The sequence below is a fragment of the Octopus bimaculoides genome, chromosome 23, assembly GCF_001194135.2.
Source record: "Octopus bimaculoides isolate UCB-OBI-ISO-001 chromosome 23, ASM119413v2, whole genome shotgun sequence".
Lineage (NCBI taxonomy): Eukaryota > Metazoa > Mollusca > Cephalopoda > Octopoda > Octopodidae > Octopus > Octopus bimaculoides.
In genome coordinates, this window is record NC_069003.1 from 11868463 (window position 1) to 11882870 (window position 14408).

At 37.2% G+C, this 14408-nt stretch overlaps 2 protein-coding genes across 5 annotated transcripts in view; one reads left to right on the forward strand and one right to left on the reverse strand.

Annotated features, from left to right (window-relative positions):
• Window positions 1-1950, reverse strand: part of LOC106883690 (protein wntless homolog) — a 43813-nt gene extending 41863 nt beyond the window's left edge. The window contains exon 1 of the mRNA XM_052975944.1: window positions 979-1950. Within this exon, the coding sequence (XP_052831904.1) occupies window positions 979-1084 (106 nt within the window). The 5' untranslated portion in view covers window positions 1085-1950. The remainder of the gene's footprint in view (window positions 1-978) is intronic.
• Window positions 1951-6548: 4598 nt separating this feature from the next.
• LOC106883691 (uncharacterized) overlaps window positions 6549-14408 on the forward strand; it is a 41605-nt gene continuing 33745 nt past the window's right edge. Inside the window, exon 1 of one of the 4 annotated variants that reach the window (XM_014934798.2) lies at window positions 6549-7472. In XM_014934798.2, coding sequence (XP_014790284.1) covers window positions 7389-7472 — 84 coding nt within the window. In that variant the 5' untranslated portion in view covers window positions 6549-7388. The other 3 variants (XM_014934800.2, XM_014934799.2, XM_014934801.2) reach the window with 3 other exon arrangements.

Below are 14408 nucleotides of genomic sequence, written 5' to 3' on the forward strand. Positions count from 1 at the left end.
ATATATATATTGCAACTGTTAAGTTTTTACGAGTAGTTAGGTCGAATGATAGATAGTATACAGGTAGTTAAATGGAAACCTTTTAATAAAAAAAACATTCGCTATAAATGAGTTTTTCTTTCCGCATACTTGTAAAATAATTTTGAAAAGATAACATTTTTTCTTTTTCTCGATTATTCTAAATTTGCGAGAAAGTCTCCTCGCCCCTTTAAATCTTCGCACACACACATATATTATATATATATATATGTGTGTGTATATGTATATGTATATACGCAAGCGCGCATATATATTATATATAGTTGTACTTCAATTATTTCAAGAGGAATGTAGTCGTTCTAAGTGTTAGAAATAGCAGTTAAAACTCTTTCGAAACACACTCTAGCGTCTTCTAGAAGGGAGGAACCATTAGTAAACAATCATGTGTATGTGTGTGCGCGCGAGTATATGCATATACGTATATGTATGTATGTATGCACATTTATACAAGGAGAAAAGAAAGATTGATCACAACTAGAATGTTTTTGCTAAGATACTTTGCGATAAACTCAGAGTTAAACAACAACTCTGCACATTCGGATGTGTATCAATTTCTAGACCCACATCTGATTTTTTTTCTGCTCATTTGTTTTGTTTTTTCTTTCCCCGCAATAAAAAAAAAACTTAAGAAGTCTGTTCTTGTTTCTCAGTCCTCAGTTCAGCCCCGATGGCGTAGATGTATGATCGAAGCCGTTCCAACCGCAACAGTCCCGGCTTTTTATATGCATCATCATTAAAGGCTACATCATCAAATAAATCCTTTTCTTCACCCTCTTTTTTTTAAGAAACCGTGTGTGATTTGGGAGGGATTTAGCTGTTGTTTCTAACAGATCAACTGACCTGCTCACTCAGCTAAGCAAAGAATAAATTTTTTAAAAAACGGTGAAGAAACGAAAGAAAAATAAAGCATACAAAAGAAGACGAAAGGATGATACTCACCGATAAGGCCCCCAATTAAGAAGAATATAACCAGAGCAATGAATAAACATATCCCTAAAAAGGATAGCTTTCTCCAACTTAAAGTTTCCAGAACCACTCCGGTCATGTTGCCGAGTCTTGCTTATGTATTTAATAATAATAATATTTATATATATATAAGCAATAATAAATTTCTGAGCGATATATATATATATATGTGTGTGTGTGTATTATTTATCACCACCGACTATATCGTTATCGTTCTCGATTCCGATATATATCTATATTTATATATCGTTTTACCAGAAATTCTTTTAGATAGTCATCTGTCTATATTTGTGTATATATGCGTTGAGTATATATGTGTAGATATATCATATATAGTTATCACCACTATTTATTACAGATATACATCTATATAGCAAGGTACTAATAAGATCGGTATCTGCACGTGTATACATATATATATCCTTGCTTTTTAGAGATAGGTATGTAGATAGATACATAGACAGATAAGATGTGTATCAAGGAAGATGGTATACAAGACTAAATGTCGACGAAATAAGTGATCCAAGTGTGCCTTTACCCTTGCCAAGGCAGATCAAAATACGTAATTTAGAAATAGCAATAATAATAATATGAAGAGAAAAAAAGCAAAAGGCGAATCAGAGGGCGAGGCAAGGCAAGGCACGACACGGACAGGCAAGTAGTTCAGAGGATATCCAGCCGGAGAATGTAGTGGGAAGAGTAGTCTTTGGACGTTGGAGTCGAAAAACTAGTAACTATATATATATAGATAGATAGATAGATAATATATATATATATATATATAATGGAGTATTTACTCTGTGTATGAGTAGTATATACTGATATATAAATATATAAGCGTTGAAAAGTAAGTGGGGGCAAGTGAAGCAACAAAGCGACGGCCGATTAGCTTCATTCGGCTGTGCACGTCGTTGGGAATTGTTTGTACCCGATAGCCTTCTAGTGGCGCCCTCATCCCCTTTCCCTCCTCCTCTCTCTTTCTCTGCTTCTCCGTTTCCTTCTCTCTTTCCCTCCCTCTCTCTCTCTCTATTTATATATCTTTTTCTTTCTATATTTCTATATTACTTTCTTCACCACCGAACACTTTTTCCTTCTACTCTGTCTCCTCAGCTTTATTTCTGTCATCATTATTTCTCATTTGTAAACTCCTTATTTTTCCATTTTCTCTTTCTTCTTTCTCTCGGCCTTTCTCTGTCTCTCTTTCTCTATCTGCCTACGTCTCTCTCTCTCTCTCTCTCCTTCTCTGTACATATATTTGTTTCTTTCTCTATCACTTCATTATTATTTCTTTGCATTTCTATTCAACTCTAGTTTCAAACTCTCTATTTTCCATTTCCCTTTCTCTCTCTCTCTCTCACTTTTCTTACTCATTCTTCCTCTTATTCCTCTTCCCTCTTCTTTCTTCTTACTCATTTTCCTTCCGCCCTTTCACTTTCTTTTCTTATTTCCATCTTTATTTTTTTGGCATTTCTTTCGCCACCCCTCTATATTTTCCTTGTACCTTTTTCTCCTTCAGTCTCATTACATTCCCTTTCTCGTCATTCTTTTAATCAGACCGCTTTTCTCTCGATTTTATTTCTTTTTCTCTCGTTCTTTCTTTCTGTCTCTCACTTTTACTTTTTCACGATCCTTTTTTTCTTTCAGTTTCTTCTCATACTAATCTTTCTCCCTTTCTCTCCTTTCATTTTCTATTTGCCCCTTTTTCTTTGTCTAACTCTCTTTTCCTTCAATTCTACCCCTATACTGCTCGTCATCCTTTTCTCAATCGTTCTTCCCTCTTTCATTTTCCTCTTTTTTTCTTTCCCTCTTCTCCTATCCGTTTCTCCTTTTCGTTTAGTTTATCATTTTTCTTCCTTCCCCTCCTAACTACCTTTACGCTATCTATATCTGTTTTTCTCTTCCACTATTTCTCCTTCTCATCTTTTTTCTCACATTTCTTTCATTCCACTTTCTTTCTCTCACTTTTTTTAGTTTTTCTTCAGTCCCTGTTCTTTCTCTCTTGCCCTCTCTCTCTTCCTCCCTCCCCTCTCTCTCTAGCTCTCTTTCTCTTACAATCTTAGAATTTTTTCTGACTTCTACCTTTTTCCTTCCGTCTCTCTAACTTCAAGTCAGTTTACCTCTTCTCTCTTTATCAATCCCTTCAATTCTCTCTCTCTCTCTCTCCTTGCTGGTCTGTATTATTCTCATTTCAATTCACATCTTTCCATCCTACCCACTCTTTGCATCTGACCTTTCTTTTTCACTATTTCGCCCATCTTCTCTAATATTCTCCTTCCTTCTCTGTCTCTATCAATTTCTTCTCTCTATTACACTGTCTTTCTCACTACTCCTCTCTCTCCCTTATCTATGGCTGCCTGTCTGTCTATTCTTTGCCTATTTCGCCTTTATTTCTCTATATTCTTTCTACTACCAATGTCTTTGTCTTATCTATTTAGCCAGCTTTCTGTCTATCTATCTATCTATCTATCTATCTATCTATCTATCTATCTATCTGTCTGTCAATCTGTCTATCTATCTATCTATCTATATCTATCTATCTATCTATTTATCTATCTATCTATCCATCTATCTATCTATCTATATCTATCTATCTATCTATCTATATCTATCTATCTATCTATCTATCTATCTTTCTATATCTATCTATCTATCTATCTATTTATATGGATTCTTAGCATTATACTTCGCTTTTTCTTTATATATCTTTCCTATATTCTTTCTACTTTACTTAAATTTTGTCTCTCTCCTCCCTCTTCATCCCTCCCACTCTCTCTATTCTTCACACTTTGTGTCACTAATTCTCCCTCCCTATCTGCTCTCTCTTTCTCTCTCTCTCTCTCTCTTCCTCCCCCTCCCTCGCATTCACTCTTGCGCGCAATGAAAAAAAAATCAACTGGAAAGTAGAACGCTTCCATTTCTATCCAAAGGGGACAGGCATGTGCCGGGGCTTGTTTGTCTTGCTTGCTATATACTTGCTTGCAAACTTGCTTTTTTATTTTTTATGATTTTCTGTTTGTTTCACGTTTTCATTTTATATTTTATGTATTTTTCATCTCTATAGGGGTTGTTTGTCCTGGTATGTTTCTTTTTTTCCTTCTTTTTCTTTGAAAAACAAAGATTTGAATGGAAGAAAGAGGGGCGGCCTAGCTGACTTGATTGGTTGGGCGGCTGGCTTACTTGTCTTCAATGATTTTTTCTCCTTCTATATCTTTTACACTTCCCTTTATTTCTCATATATCTCTTTCCTTATTCTCCCTTATATCTCCCACCTTTTCTCTCTCTCTCCTTTTTTTTTATCTCTCCCTCTTTTTCGTATCGAGTAAAAATTCTTGTCGACGATGTCGCGTCATGTTTTACTCATTTCTTCATACCATGACTCGGTCAGACGGTATATAGAACTACATCCAGCATAAACCTAAATATTGATGCTTCTCTTACAGAATCTACTGCGCTATGTTTCGACTTCATCTCCATGCATGTATTAAAATAAGTCGCGTTCAAAACTGCCTCAATCGACTTTGTCTTTCGTTCTTCCACAGCCGAAATAACAAATCTTATTCTCATTCAGTTGATTACATCTAATTTCTTTTCAGTGTTGTATATCGGGAGGGTCATTATACTAATAATAAACATATGTACTGGTTTTATTTCATTTCTTCGTTTGGGGGGGGGGGCTTTTTTTATAGTTTTGTTGTTTTTTGTCAGTTGGTTAACTGATTGTTCCGTTTGGCGACGAAAGGATTTTGGCAAGATTAGCTCATTGATTGATTAATTGGCCGAACGATTAATCATCAACGAATTGATTAAATAGTTAACCAATTGACAAATAAAGAAGTGAAATAGAACCCTTGTGTGTGTGTTTAATACTGACATAATGACCCTCTCGAAATTTAACAAAATATGGTTCAACGTACGAGTTCATATGAAGAATCTTGCAAACCAAATACAAAAGCGAAATATTTTCAGTGGCTTTGGTCTTGAAGAAAGGGTTATGGTCATAGATCTTGCAGGACCTCCGACCAGGATCACTCATAAACTGGCGCATTGAGCGAACTAAACTTTGTTGCTTTTACAAATATAATTTTTAAGGATTTGATGGGGACGGTGGTTTCATACGACGGATAAATGATCCTTTCATACCCTAACATTGTTTAAAGAAGAAAAATTATACATACTAATAATAAATTTACTAATAAGCCTACTTTGCTAACAAAGTATAATCTCTATTATCTGGATAAATGAATATCAATTATAATAGCTCGTTAACCCTATCGTTTTCTGCTTGTTTACTGATGTTGGTAGAAAACGAAAATATCTTTCTAGAGTTACTGTAAAAATGATTAACAATGCATAGAGGCAGGCGTGGCTGTGTGGGAAGAAGCTTGCTTCTCAACCACATGATTCCAAGTACAGTCCTCCTGCGTAGCACCTTGGGCAAGTGTCTTCTATTATAGACCCGGGTCGATCAAAGATTTGTGGATTTGGTAGACGGAAACTGAAAGAAGCCCGCCGTATATATATTTGTGTGTGTGTGTGTGGTTGTCAACCACCACCGCTTGACAACCAATGTTGGTGTGTTTACGCCTCCGTAACTTAGCAGTTCGGCAATAAAGACCGATAGAATAAGTACCAGACTAAAAAAAAAATACTGGAATTCTTCAAAGCGGTGTGCCCCAGCATGGCCGCAGTCTAATGGCTGAAACAAGATAAAAGACATTCACGAACAATTAGCAGAAGCTTTATTTACGGCACATAGTATTATTTTTTTTTTAGTGTTGGTCTTTGGATGAAAAATAAAATCGACAATTATACACCGAAAGAGACATATTACTGGGGGCTACAGCAAAATAATTGGTATGTATCAATCTGTCACTTGCCCATCACCACAAGGAAAATAATCGCGCTATATTCATGACAGCAAAATCTGTACCTTCTATCTGCAACGGCTGGTAAATGAAATGAGAATGGAGATGTTAAAGCGGTTGCCAAAACCCACCTTTTCATAGGGCTCATTAGAGAGTTCTAGAAAGTCGAATCACATGATGACTTGACGCTGATTGCTCGGTTAATCGGCCGATCCCGTGAAATAACAGTGATCTCGCAGTGGTGTGATTTGAATCTGCTACAAACCTTTTTTCACCAGCTGAATGACTTGACGCAGCAGACGACAGCAACTCATAAACTATATATATTTAGGGTGTTCGGCCTCAATTTGATGAGTTCCAGATTTGAGATTGCTACAAATAGTAGCCAAATGTTTCTCAATTCACAGAATTTTGTTTGATTTAAAAAAAATTTCTACTAAAAAGACGCATCAAGTAAAGGATTGTACAAGATTACGTAAAGAATATAGACGCTGACGTGGTTGTGTGGTAAGAAACTTGCTTCCTAACCACATGGTTTCGAGTTCAATCTCGAGTGCACCAAACCTCGCGTGTGCGTATGCTCACATTTTTGTTGATGTTTGTATGAGCGTGTTTACTCGTGCCATGCAGCTTGCGCGAGGGCGTTTATACATCCATATCTGTTAACGGTTATTTTCAATACTTTTCTCGCTGGATTACTTGTTCGTTTCTCTTTTTGTCATCTGCAATTTCATTTTTGATCTTCTATATATATGCTTTTTACTCCATCTGGCTGTTTTTCTCTCTACAAAACGGGAAGTTACATTGTGGAACAGTCATTTTATTTATCAACCGACGAGATACATCTGCACCACCGGATGCTCCTGAACTAGTTGTTGAGTGTCCTACCTCGGAGGAATCGATGCTTGATGTATCGAAACAATTGTGATTAATAATTAATTCTCGTATATTCCATGGATTTCATATACGAACTTCTGTTTGTTCAAGTTGCAATCCAGCAACTTTTACTGTTTGGCCCTGACTTTTATTAATGCTCATGTCAGAACCGAGAAGCTAGAAAAATGGGTATATCATATAGAAGAATAGCTTTACGGGATCCATGTGACTGCGATAATACTGAAAAGGCCAAGTGGAACATCTATTTGTCACTGTTTCTTTTGACGTTTGAATAGGCGGTATATCTTGAACTAACGTAGAAGAATAGCTATATCATATACAAGAATAGCTTTAGGGAATCCAGGTGACTGTGTGGTGGCACTGAGAAGGCCACAGTTGAAGTGGAAGATCCATTTGTCTTGATTTCTTTTAACATTTGAATAGGCCGTATGCCCAAAGAGAATTGAAAGATTCAGTTTCAAATTTGAACCAGGGTGAGACTACGACCACAGATTTAGGCTTGCGCATGTCTCATCTTCGCTTTCTGCTGCACGTCGTGCGTTTGTTTGGTGTCCATTTTTTGACGGTCTTTTCTTTAGGAGACATTTTTTTTTATTAGGAATATCAGTAAATAATAGTGAAATGAAATTACAAATGCTATATCCTGTCGATGTTAGTGCAGAAATTCCGACGCTCCATATTACAGGAATGGAAGGCAAGGCAACAGTAAGTAATAGTCCAATGAAATTACAAATGCTGTGTCCTGTTTCCTAGTCCTGTATGTGTGTATTATATAAGAGAAAAACATGTAACAATTGAAGTAGAAAAAAGATGGATTTCATATACAAACTTCTGTTTGTTCTTCAAGTTGCAATCCAGCAACTTTTAGTGTTTGGCCCTGACTTTCATTAATGCTCATGGCAAAAGAAAGTGGGAAGCTGTAAGGGCTTAAATTTGGATGGGACATTAGATGGTATAACTGGTATGCGAGGTACGAAGACAGTGTCACGTTTACCGCAAAGCAGTGAGAATATTTGCCTCAATGCAGTTCCTCATAAGTTTGTGCACAATTAGTATTACCTCCCTTGAACCAGTTACTTTCACTTTATGGGACAAACAAACACACAAACGGACAAAATTTTTCTTTTATATATATATATAGATATATCGTTGCTGTTATGCAAAAAATGTCGTAAGTCCAAAATGTTGCTTTTTCAGAAAACGAAAATGTAGTTTCATCATTCCATTTCTTTTTACATTATCAACAGTTTCAGCTTAACAATTGTACTTTGTTGGGTGCATAAAATCGTAACTCCATGCATGTATGATATTTTTAGTCGGAAATATTTTTGAAAAACTGTCGTATGTGGGGCTTACTACACTTTTGAAAAATGCTAAACCGTTGTACTACACTTTGACAATTTTCATCTGAAGCAGCTGGAGATATGATAGTTTGATCAAAAGAACCGACTATTGCAAGCAAAATTAAATATTGAAAAAAAAACGCATTCGGCCAAATTTAGTTTTGACATACATACATATATATAACGATATATGTGTGTGTATGTTGTGTCTGTGTTTGCTCCCCCCCTTGACAACAGATGCTAGTGTGTTTACGTCCCCGTAACTTAGCAGTTTGGCAAAAGAAACCGATATAATAAGTACTTGGGTCGATACATTCGACTAAAATTTTAAGGCGGTGTCTTAGCATGGCCGCAGTCTGATTACCGAAACAAGTAAAAAAATGAACGATATACAAGGTTTTGTAATCTGAGGTAGGGTCTGTGAAAACACAGGATGGTCACAGATAGAGTGCCTGTGATCGTAGATCTGCTCGACCAGGACGTACGTGAGCCAATCAGCAACAATAATGAGTAGACAGGGAAAAGACTGGAGGATAAAAAAGACTTGAGAGTACGACGTGTCCGGACTATCAAACTGCATCACGTACGATAGCTGCTATCTTGGTCTCGGCTGATACCGCCAACTGGACGCTCGAAGGAAGGTGAGGCTTGTTTTCTCTGTACGGTAGCAGTGTTGAAAGAGTGCATATGGAGGACAAGAATGGAAGGTTTTGTGACAGGGTCCTATATATCCGGCCCCGGTTTGCTGAGTTACTTCAGATATCATCTGAAAAGCAAGATGGGGCTGGAAAAGAGGACACTGTCAGCTAGAGTATATGAGCAAAGATGGAAGGAAGTGATGAAAAAGGTGGGTGCTAGTTGCCCAAATTAACCATCGAAGAAATAAAAAGTGATCTGCTGGGCCTTATAGGCTGCTCGGTTAGAGAATTGAATTTCTGTATTATTTTTAAAATAAGAACAAAAAACTGATCTGTTCAAGTTCTCAATTTTATTGCAAGTTCTCATTTGTAATTTATTAAATTGTACATAATAGTTAAAATCAAATTGTAAAGAAGCACGATCTCATTCCTTCTGTGTAATTGTCTGTCCTGTGCCGTCCTCATCTATGTTTGATCTGTAGTGATCATAATAAAGATTTTAGCTACTATCTTGGTCTCGGCTGCTTCCCACAACCGTCCGGTTTCGAACCTCCATCACTTAAACGTTCCCAATCCACTTGTTTCTCCATCCATCTCTCGTTATCCTTGTTGCAGCTAACGTTCCTTTTCTCCGCACTAATTGTGTAGCCAATCCAAAATATACAAAATATACAAGTATACGAAGTTTGAAAGTGTTTCGGTACCAAAACACTACATAAAACATTAATGAAAAATGTTGCCCGTCAAACCAAAAAGATCCCCCTAACCGCAATCCTAAAACTAACCCTAACTCTAAAACCCGAACCCTAACCCTAAAACCCTAAAGCTAAAACCAGTACAAACGCACGAACGATGTCATAAATAAGAGTAACACGGGTAGTTGTTGTTGACAAACGGCACTAATTTTATTCAAGGGAAAAGATCCCATGACACCGTTGTTTATATTCCACGGCATTAAATGTTTTCACCTCAATAGACGTCAGTGATTGGTTGAAATTACCGAAATACGACAACTTTTTACATGAAATAACTTCGAATATGAAAATTTTTTATCTGTTCTATAATACAAAATATACAAGTATACGAAGTTTGAAAGTGTTTCGGTACCAAAAGCACTACATAAAGCATTAATGAAAAATGTTGCCCGTCAAACCAAAAAGATCCACCAATCCTTCTTTCCTAGAACATCATCATCAACCCCTTGGTATTACTGTTATAGAACCGATTATTCGGTTTTGATGGCATATAAGTGACCAAGATCACAACCTTGTTCATTGAAAGAGACAACAGCATGTCGCAGGGTTACTCTTTTACAGCTGATTGGACTAGAGCAACGTGAAATGAAGTGTTTTGTTTATGAACACAACTTACCACGGAGATCTGGAATCGACCCCACGATCTTGCGATCGTGAGTACAACACCCTAACCACTGCAATCTCCCACTCTGCCCATGTCTTTCCTACAGGCGTTGGCTTGCAACAGTTTATCTCTCCTCTCTGTGGAGGCGCAATGGCCCAGTGGTTAGGGCAGCGGACTAGCGGTTTCGATTCCCAGACCGGGCGTTGTGAGTGTTTATTGAGCGAAAACACCTAAATCTCCACGAGGCTCCGGCAGGGGATGGTGGCGAACCCTGCTGTACTCTTCCACCACAACTTTCTCTCACTCTTACTTCCTGTTTCTGTTGTGCCTGTAATTCAAAGGGTCAGCCTTGTCACACTGTGTCACGCTGAATATCCCCGAGAACTACGTTAAGGGTACACGTGTCTGTGGAATGCTCAGCCACTTGCACGTTAATTTCACGAGCAGGCTGTTCCGTTGATCGGATCAACTGGAACTCTCGACGTCGTAAACGACGGAGTGCCAACAACATCTCTCCTCTCATTATTTCTTTCTCGTTTTTTTTCTCTCTTTTTCAATTTTTCCCTCTCCCTCTTTCTAATTTTCTCTTTCCCTCAATTTCAATTATTTTTCTCATTTCTGTCTCTCTCTTTAATCGTTTCTTTTATTTTTCTCTCCCTCGTTTTCATTCTCTTTTCCCTCCATTTTCTTTAACTCTTTCTTTTTCACCTCTCCCTCCCTCCTTTTCTGTTCCCCTTTCTCCCTCTCTTTCACTCCTCTATTTCTTTCTCCCTTGCTTTAATCATTTCTTTCCCCTCTTCCCTCTCCTCCCTTGTCTCTCTCTCCCTCCCCTTCACACAAAACCGCCATTTCTATAATCTCCCATATCAGCAAGACATCACCACTATTGATACGTAAGAAACATTTCCTTCATTTATTTCCCTTTTCCTATACCACACATCATTTGCTTCTTCACCATTTGGTAAGCCTCCTTCAGTCCATTAATTCCTTCTCGAATACATTGACATTAAATACGACAAGCACCTATATATGATCTATATACCTATCTCTGCAGAATTCCAGTGGTCAAGCGAACCCCTATCTTCAAAAAAAAAAGGAAGGCCACATTTCTCAGTGAAGCCCTAAATACTTTTTTTTATGTGTGAAAATATAGATGTGATGGTCACAACTGTATCGTCTTCGATCATAAAGTCCATTCGATAATAATTGACTGACTGGAGGTTAAATAAAATCAGGAAGAACTCCAACAGAGAAAGTATGAGATACCCTAGATTAACTCATGTATAAATAACAGCTAAATGTCCCCTCAAATTGCACCCTGTTGGTTCAAAAAACAACGAGATATATTGGATAATGTCATAAATACAAAATGTCTAGAAAGAAAACAGATGGGCTGGTCATGGCTGGAATGCTTTTGAACATTAGGTTTACTGTGATAGAACAAATCTGGAGCTAAGCAATACCAACTAATGAATGAGTCCCCAACATGCTAGAAATATCAGCCAAATCGGCATAACTACACTTGTGTGCTTTCTCCACCGACTTCAGAAAAAATGGCTATTTTTCTAAATGAAATTTTCTACAAATACGTTTTAGATGGTGTGGATTACGTTTATATCGGAATTTGATGTTAAATAAATGATGTATAAAGAAACAGGGTCGAGGTGTGTGTATTATCCGACCCTCCACTGCAAAATTCTGGTATAATAGTAATCTACTCCATCTCAAAAGTATTTCTTGAAAATTTCATTAAAAAAAATATCCATTTTTCTCAAAGTTATGAGGAAACAAAGTCGATGTAGGGGCACACTCGGAAAAAGTATGAGATGCCCAAACTAACTCGTAGAGAAATAACAGCTAAATAAACCCTCAGATTACACCCAAATGTTTCAAAGTACGAGTAACTAGTTACAGTACGTCTGGAGAAAAAAAGATGTATAGGTCATGACTGGAGTGCTTTTGAGCGTAAATTTTGCTCAATTAAAGCTGACCTAGGGCTAAACAATCACCAATGAGCAAGCTCTTTCATGCAAGAAATAACAACAAAATCGACCTCAAACCATACGTTACTGTCATAAAAAAGGAAGGTCGTATTAGATAATGTGACCCCTTGATGTTCGATGCACGATGTCTTAGTAAAAGACAGGATGGTCGCGTCTGGAACATCTTTGATAATAGTTCTGCTAGGTCAACAAACATGGTTCCTACCATGTCGTCTGCTTTCAATATTGATTTTTTTTTTAGTGATTATGCAGAAAATATTGATTAACAGACAATTGTTTTTGATTGATAATTTATAGTTTTTACATCTCTCGTTTCTTCATTAATTTATTTTTAAACCTTCAATATTTTTCTTCTTTCTCTCTCTTTCTTTCTGTCACATTGTCTTTCGCTCCCTCTGTCTATTTCTATGTCTTCTCTCTCTCTCTCTCTCAATCTGTCTGCCTGTCTCTATCTCCTTATCTCGCCGTCTACCTTTCTCCTGGCTGTCCTTCTCTTCTTCTATCTGGAACCCTTTGGAAGCATCTACGTGATCACCAGTTCCGCCTCGAAATAGCTGCCAAATCCCATTCCTCAAATCATAAAAAAAGAAGGTCACACAGGAAGGATAATATAAGTCCTAGACACATTATGTCAAAAAAGATGGGATGGCACGGTTGGCACGTTTGATAAAGGAAGAAAGCCCTGGAAGCTAAACGAGTGGCCGCTAGTTGGTTACTCATCATACTAGAAATAACAGCCAAATTTCCTTCATATCTTACCTTACTGTCTTTATAAAAAAATATATTAATATGAACCTAGTTATACTGTGTGAAATAAAAATAAGACAGGATGGTCACAATTGGAGTCGCGTCTTTCATCGTGCTTTTCTGCTCGATCAGAGCTGGCCTAGGGCTAAATAACAGCAGCAACAATCGCTCTCCTACCCATCACCTCAGTTTTTTTTTTTCAATCAAAGTTTATCAATCGATAAATAATGGTTTTGTTGATAATATCTTCTTTTATTTCTAATCTGTGTTCCTTTCATTTCCACAATTAAAATATAATTATTTTCAGCTTGATTAGCTTCTGAAGACTTTCCATTAGGTCTTCATTTTTAACCCTCAAGTCAGCTAATCGTTGATCCGGCAGACGTTCAGACAAAGACGTTCCAACCCTGATCATCCCGTCTGTACTTACTGTTCATAATGGATCTAGAACCATTTTATCCAATCTATCAGTCATTCCTTTTTAAGTTAGTACGATGTGATTTATGAGCAATTTGGCTGCTATTTTTAGTTGGTTAAAGCTCCTATGTTTGTACTAATGTTGTTTAGCTCTGTATCAGTCCTGTTCGAATAGACAACCTATAAACAGGGATATTCCAACCGTGACCATCTCGTTGTTTCAAATATTGTGTGTCTATCTGTACATTATTCACTGTCCTCTTTTTTAAGCCAGTAAGGTGTGATTTAAGGCAGATTTGGTTGTTATTTCTAGCATATTAGCTTCTATGTGGTTAAGAGAGGGAGAAAGAAAGGATAAAGAGATTGATGAAGGTTTTAAAATAGTTAATTTAATTAAAGAAGAAATGAAGGAGGAATGTTAAGAAGATTAATCATCAATCAAAAATGATTGTTAATAAATTTCTTCTTCAATCACAAAAAAAAATCAATCATGTTGATCAGATGTATCAATTAGACATGATGGGAGCCATGTTTGGTTTTGTATGACCATAGATCAGTCTTGATCCAGCATGTTTGTTGAACAGCTAAGTCCTGGGTTTTAAAATAATTAATGAAAAAAATGAAGGAGAAATGTAAGAAAATTAATCATCAGTCACAAATGATTGTCTGTTTATCAATAAATTTCTTGTATAATCCCTAAAAAATCAATAATGTTGAGATCAGATGTATCATTTAGACATGATGGGAGCCATGTTTGGTTTTGTATGGCCCTAGGTCATCTTGATCCAGCAGGTTCATTGAACAACTAAGTTTGGTCCATAGATCCCCACCACTCCAAATATGTCAACCATTCCACAGTATGCTCCGTTGGATGTGTAATGTCAATGTGAATACCCGTCAGAGTGTAAGTATCTTGAGAGAAAAGCTGAACATTAGAAGCATCAGTTGTGGCGTGCAAGAGAGACGATTGCGCTGGTATGGACATGTGGTGAGAATGGAGGAGGATAGCTGCGTGAAAAAGTGCCACACCCTAACAGTTGAGGGAACCCGTGGAAGAGGTAGGCCCAGGAAGACCTGGGCTGAGGTGGTGAGGTAAGACCTTCGTACATTGGGCCTCACCGAGGCGATGACTAC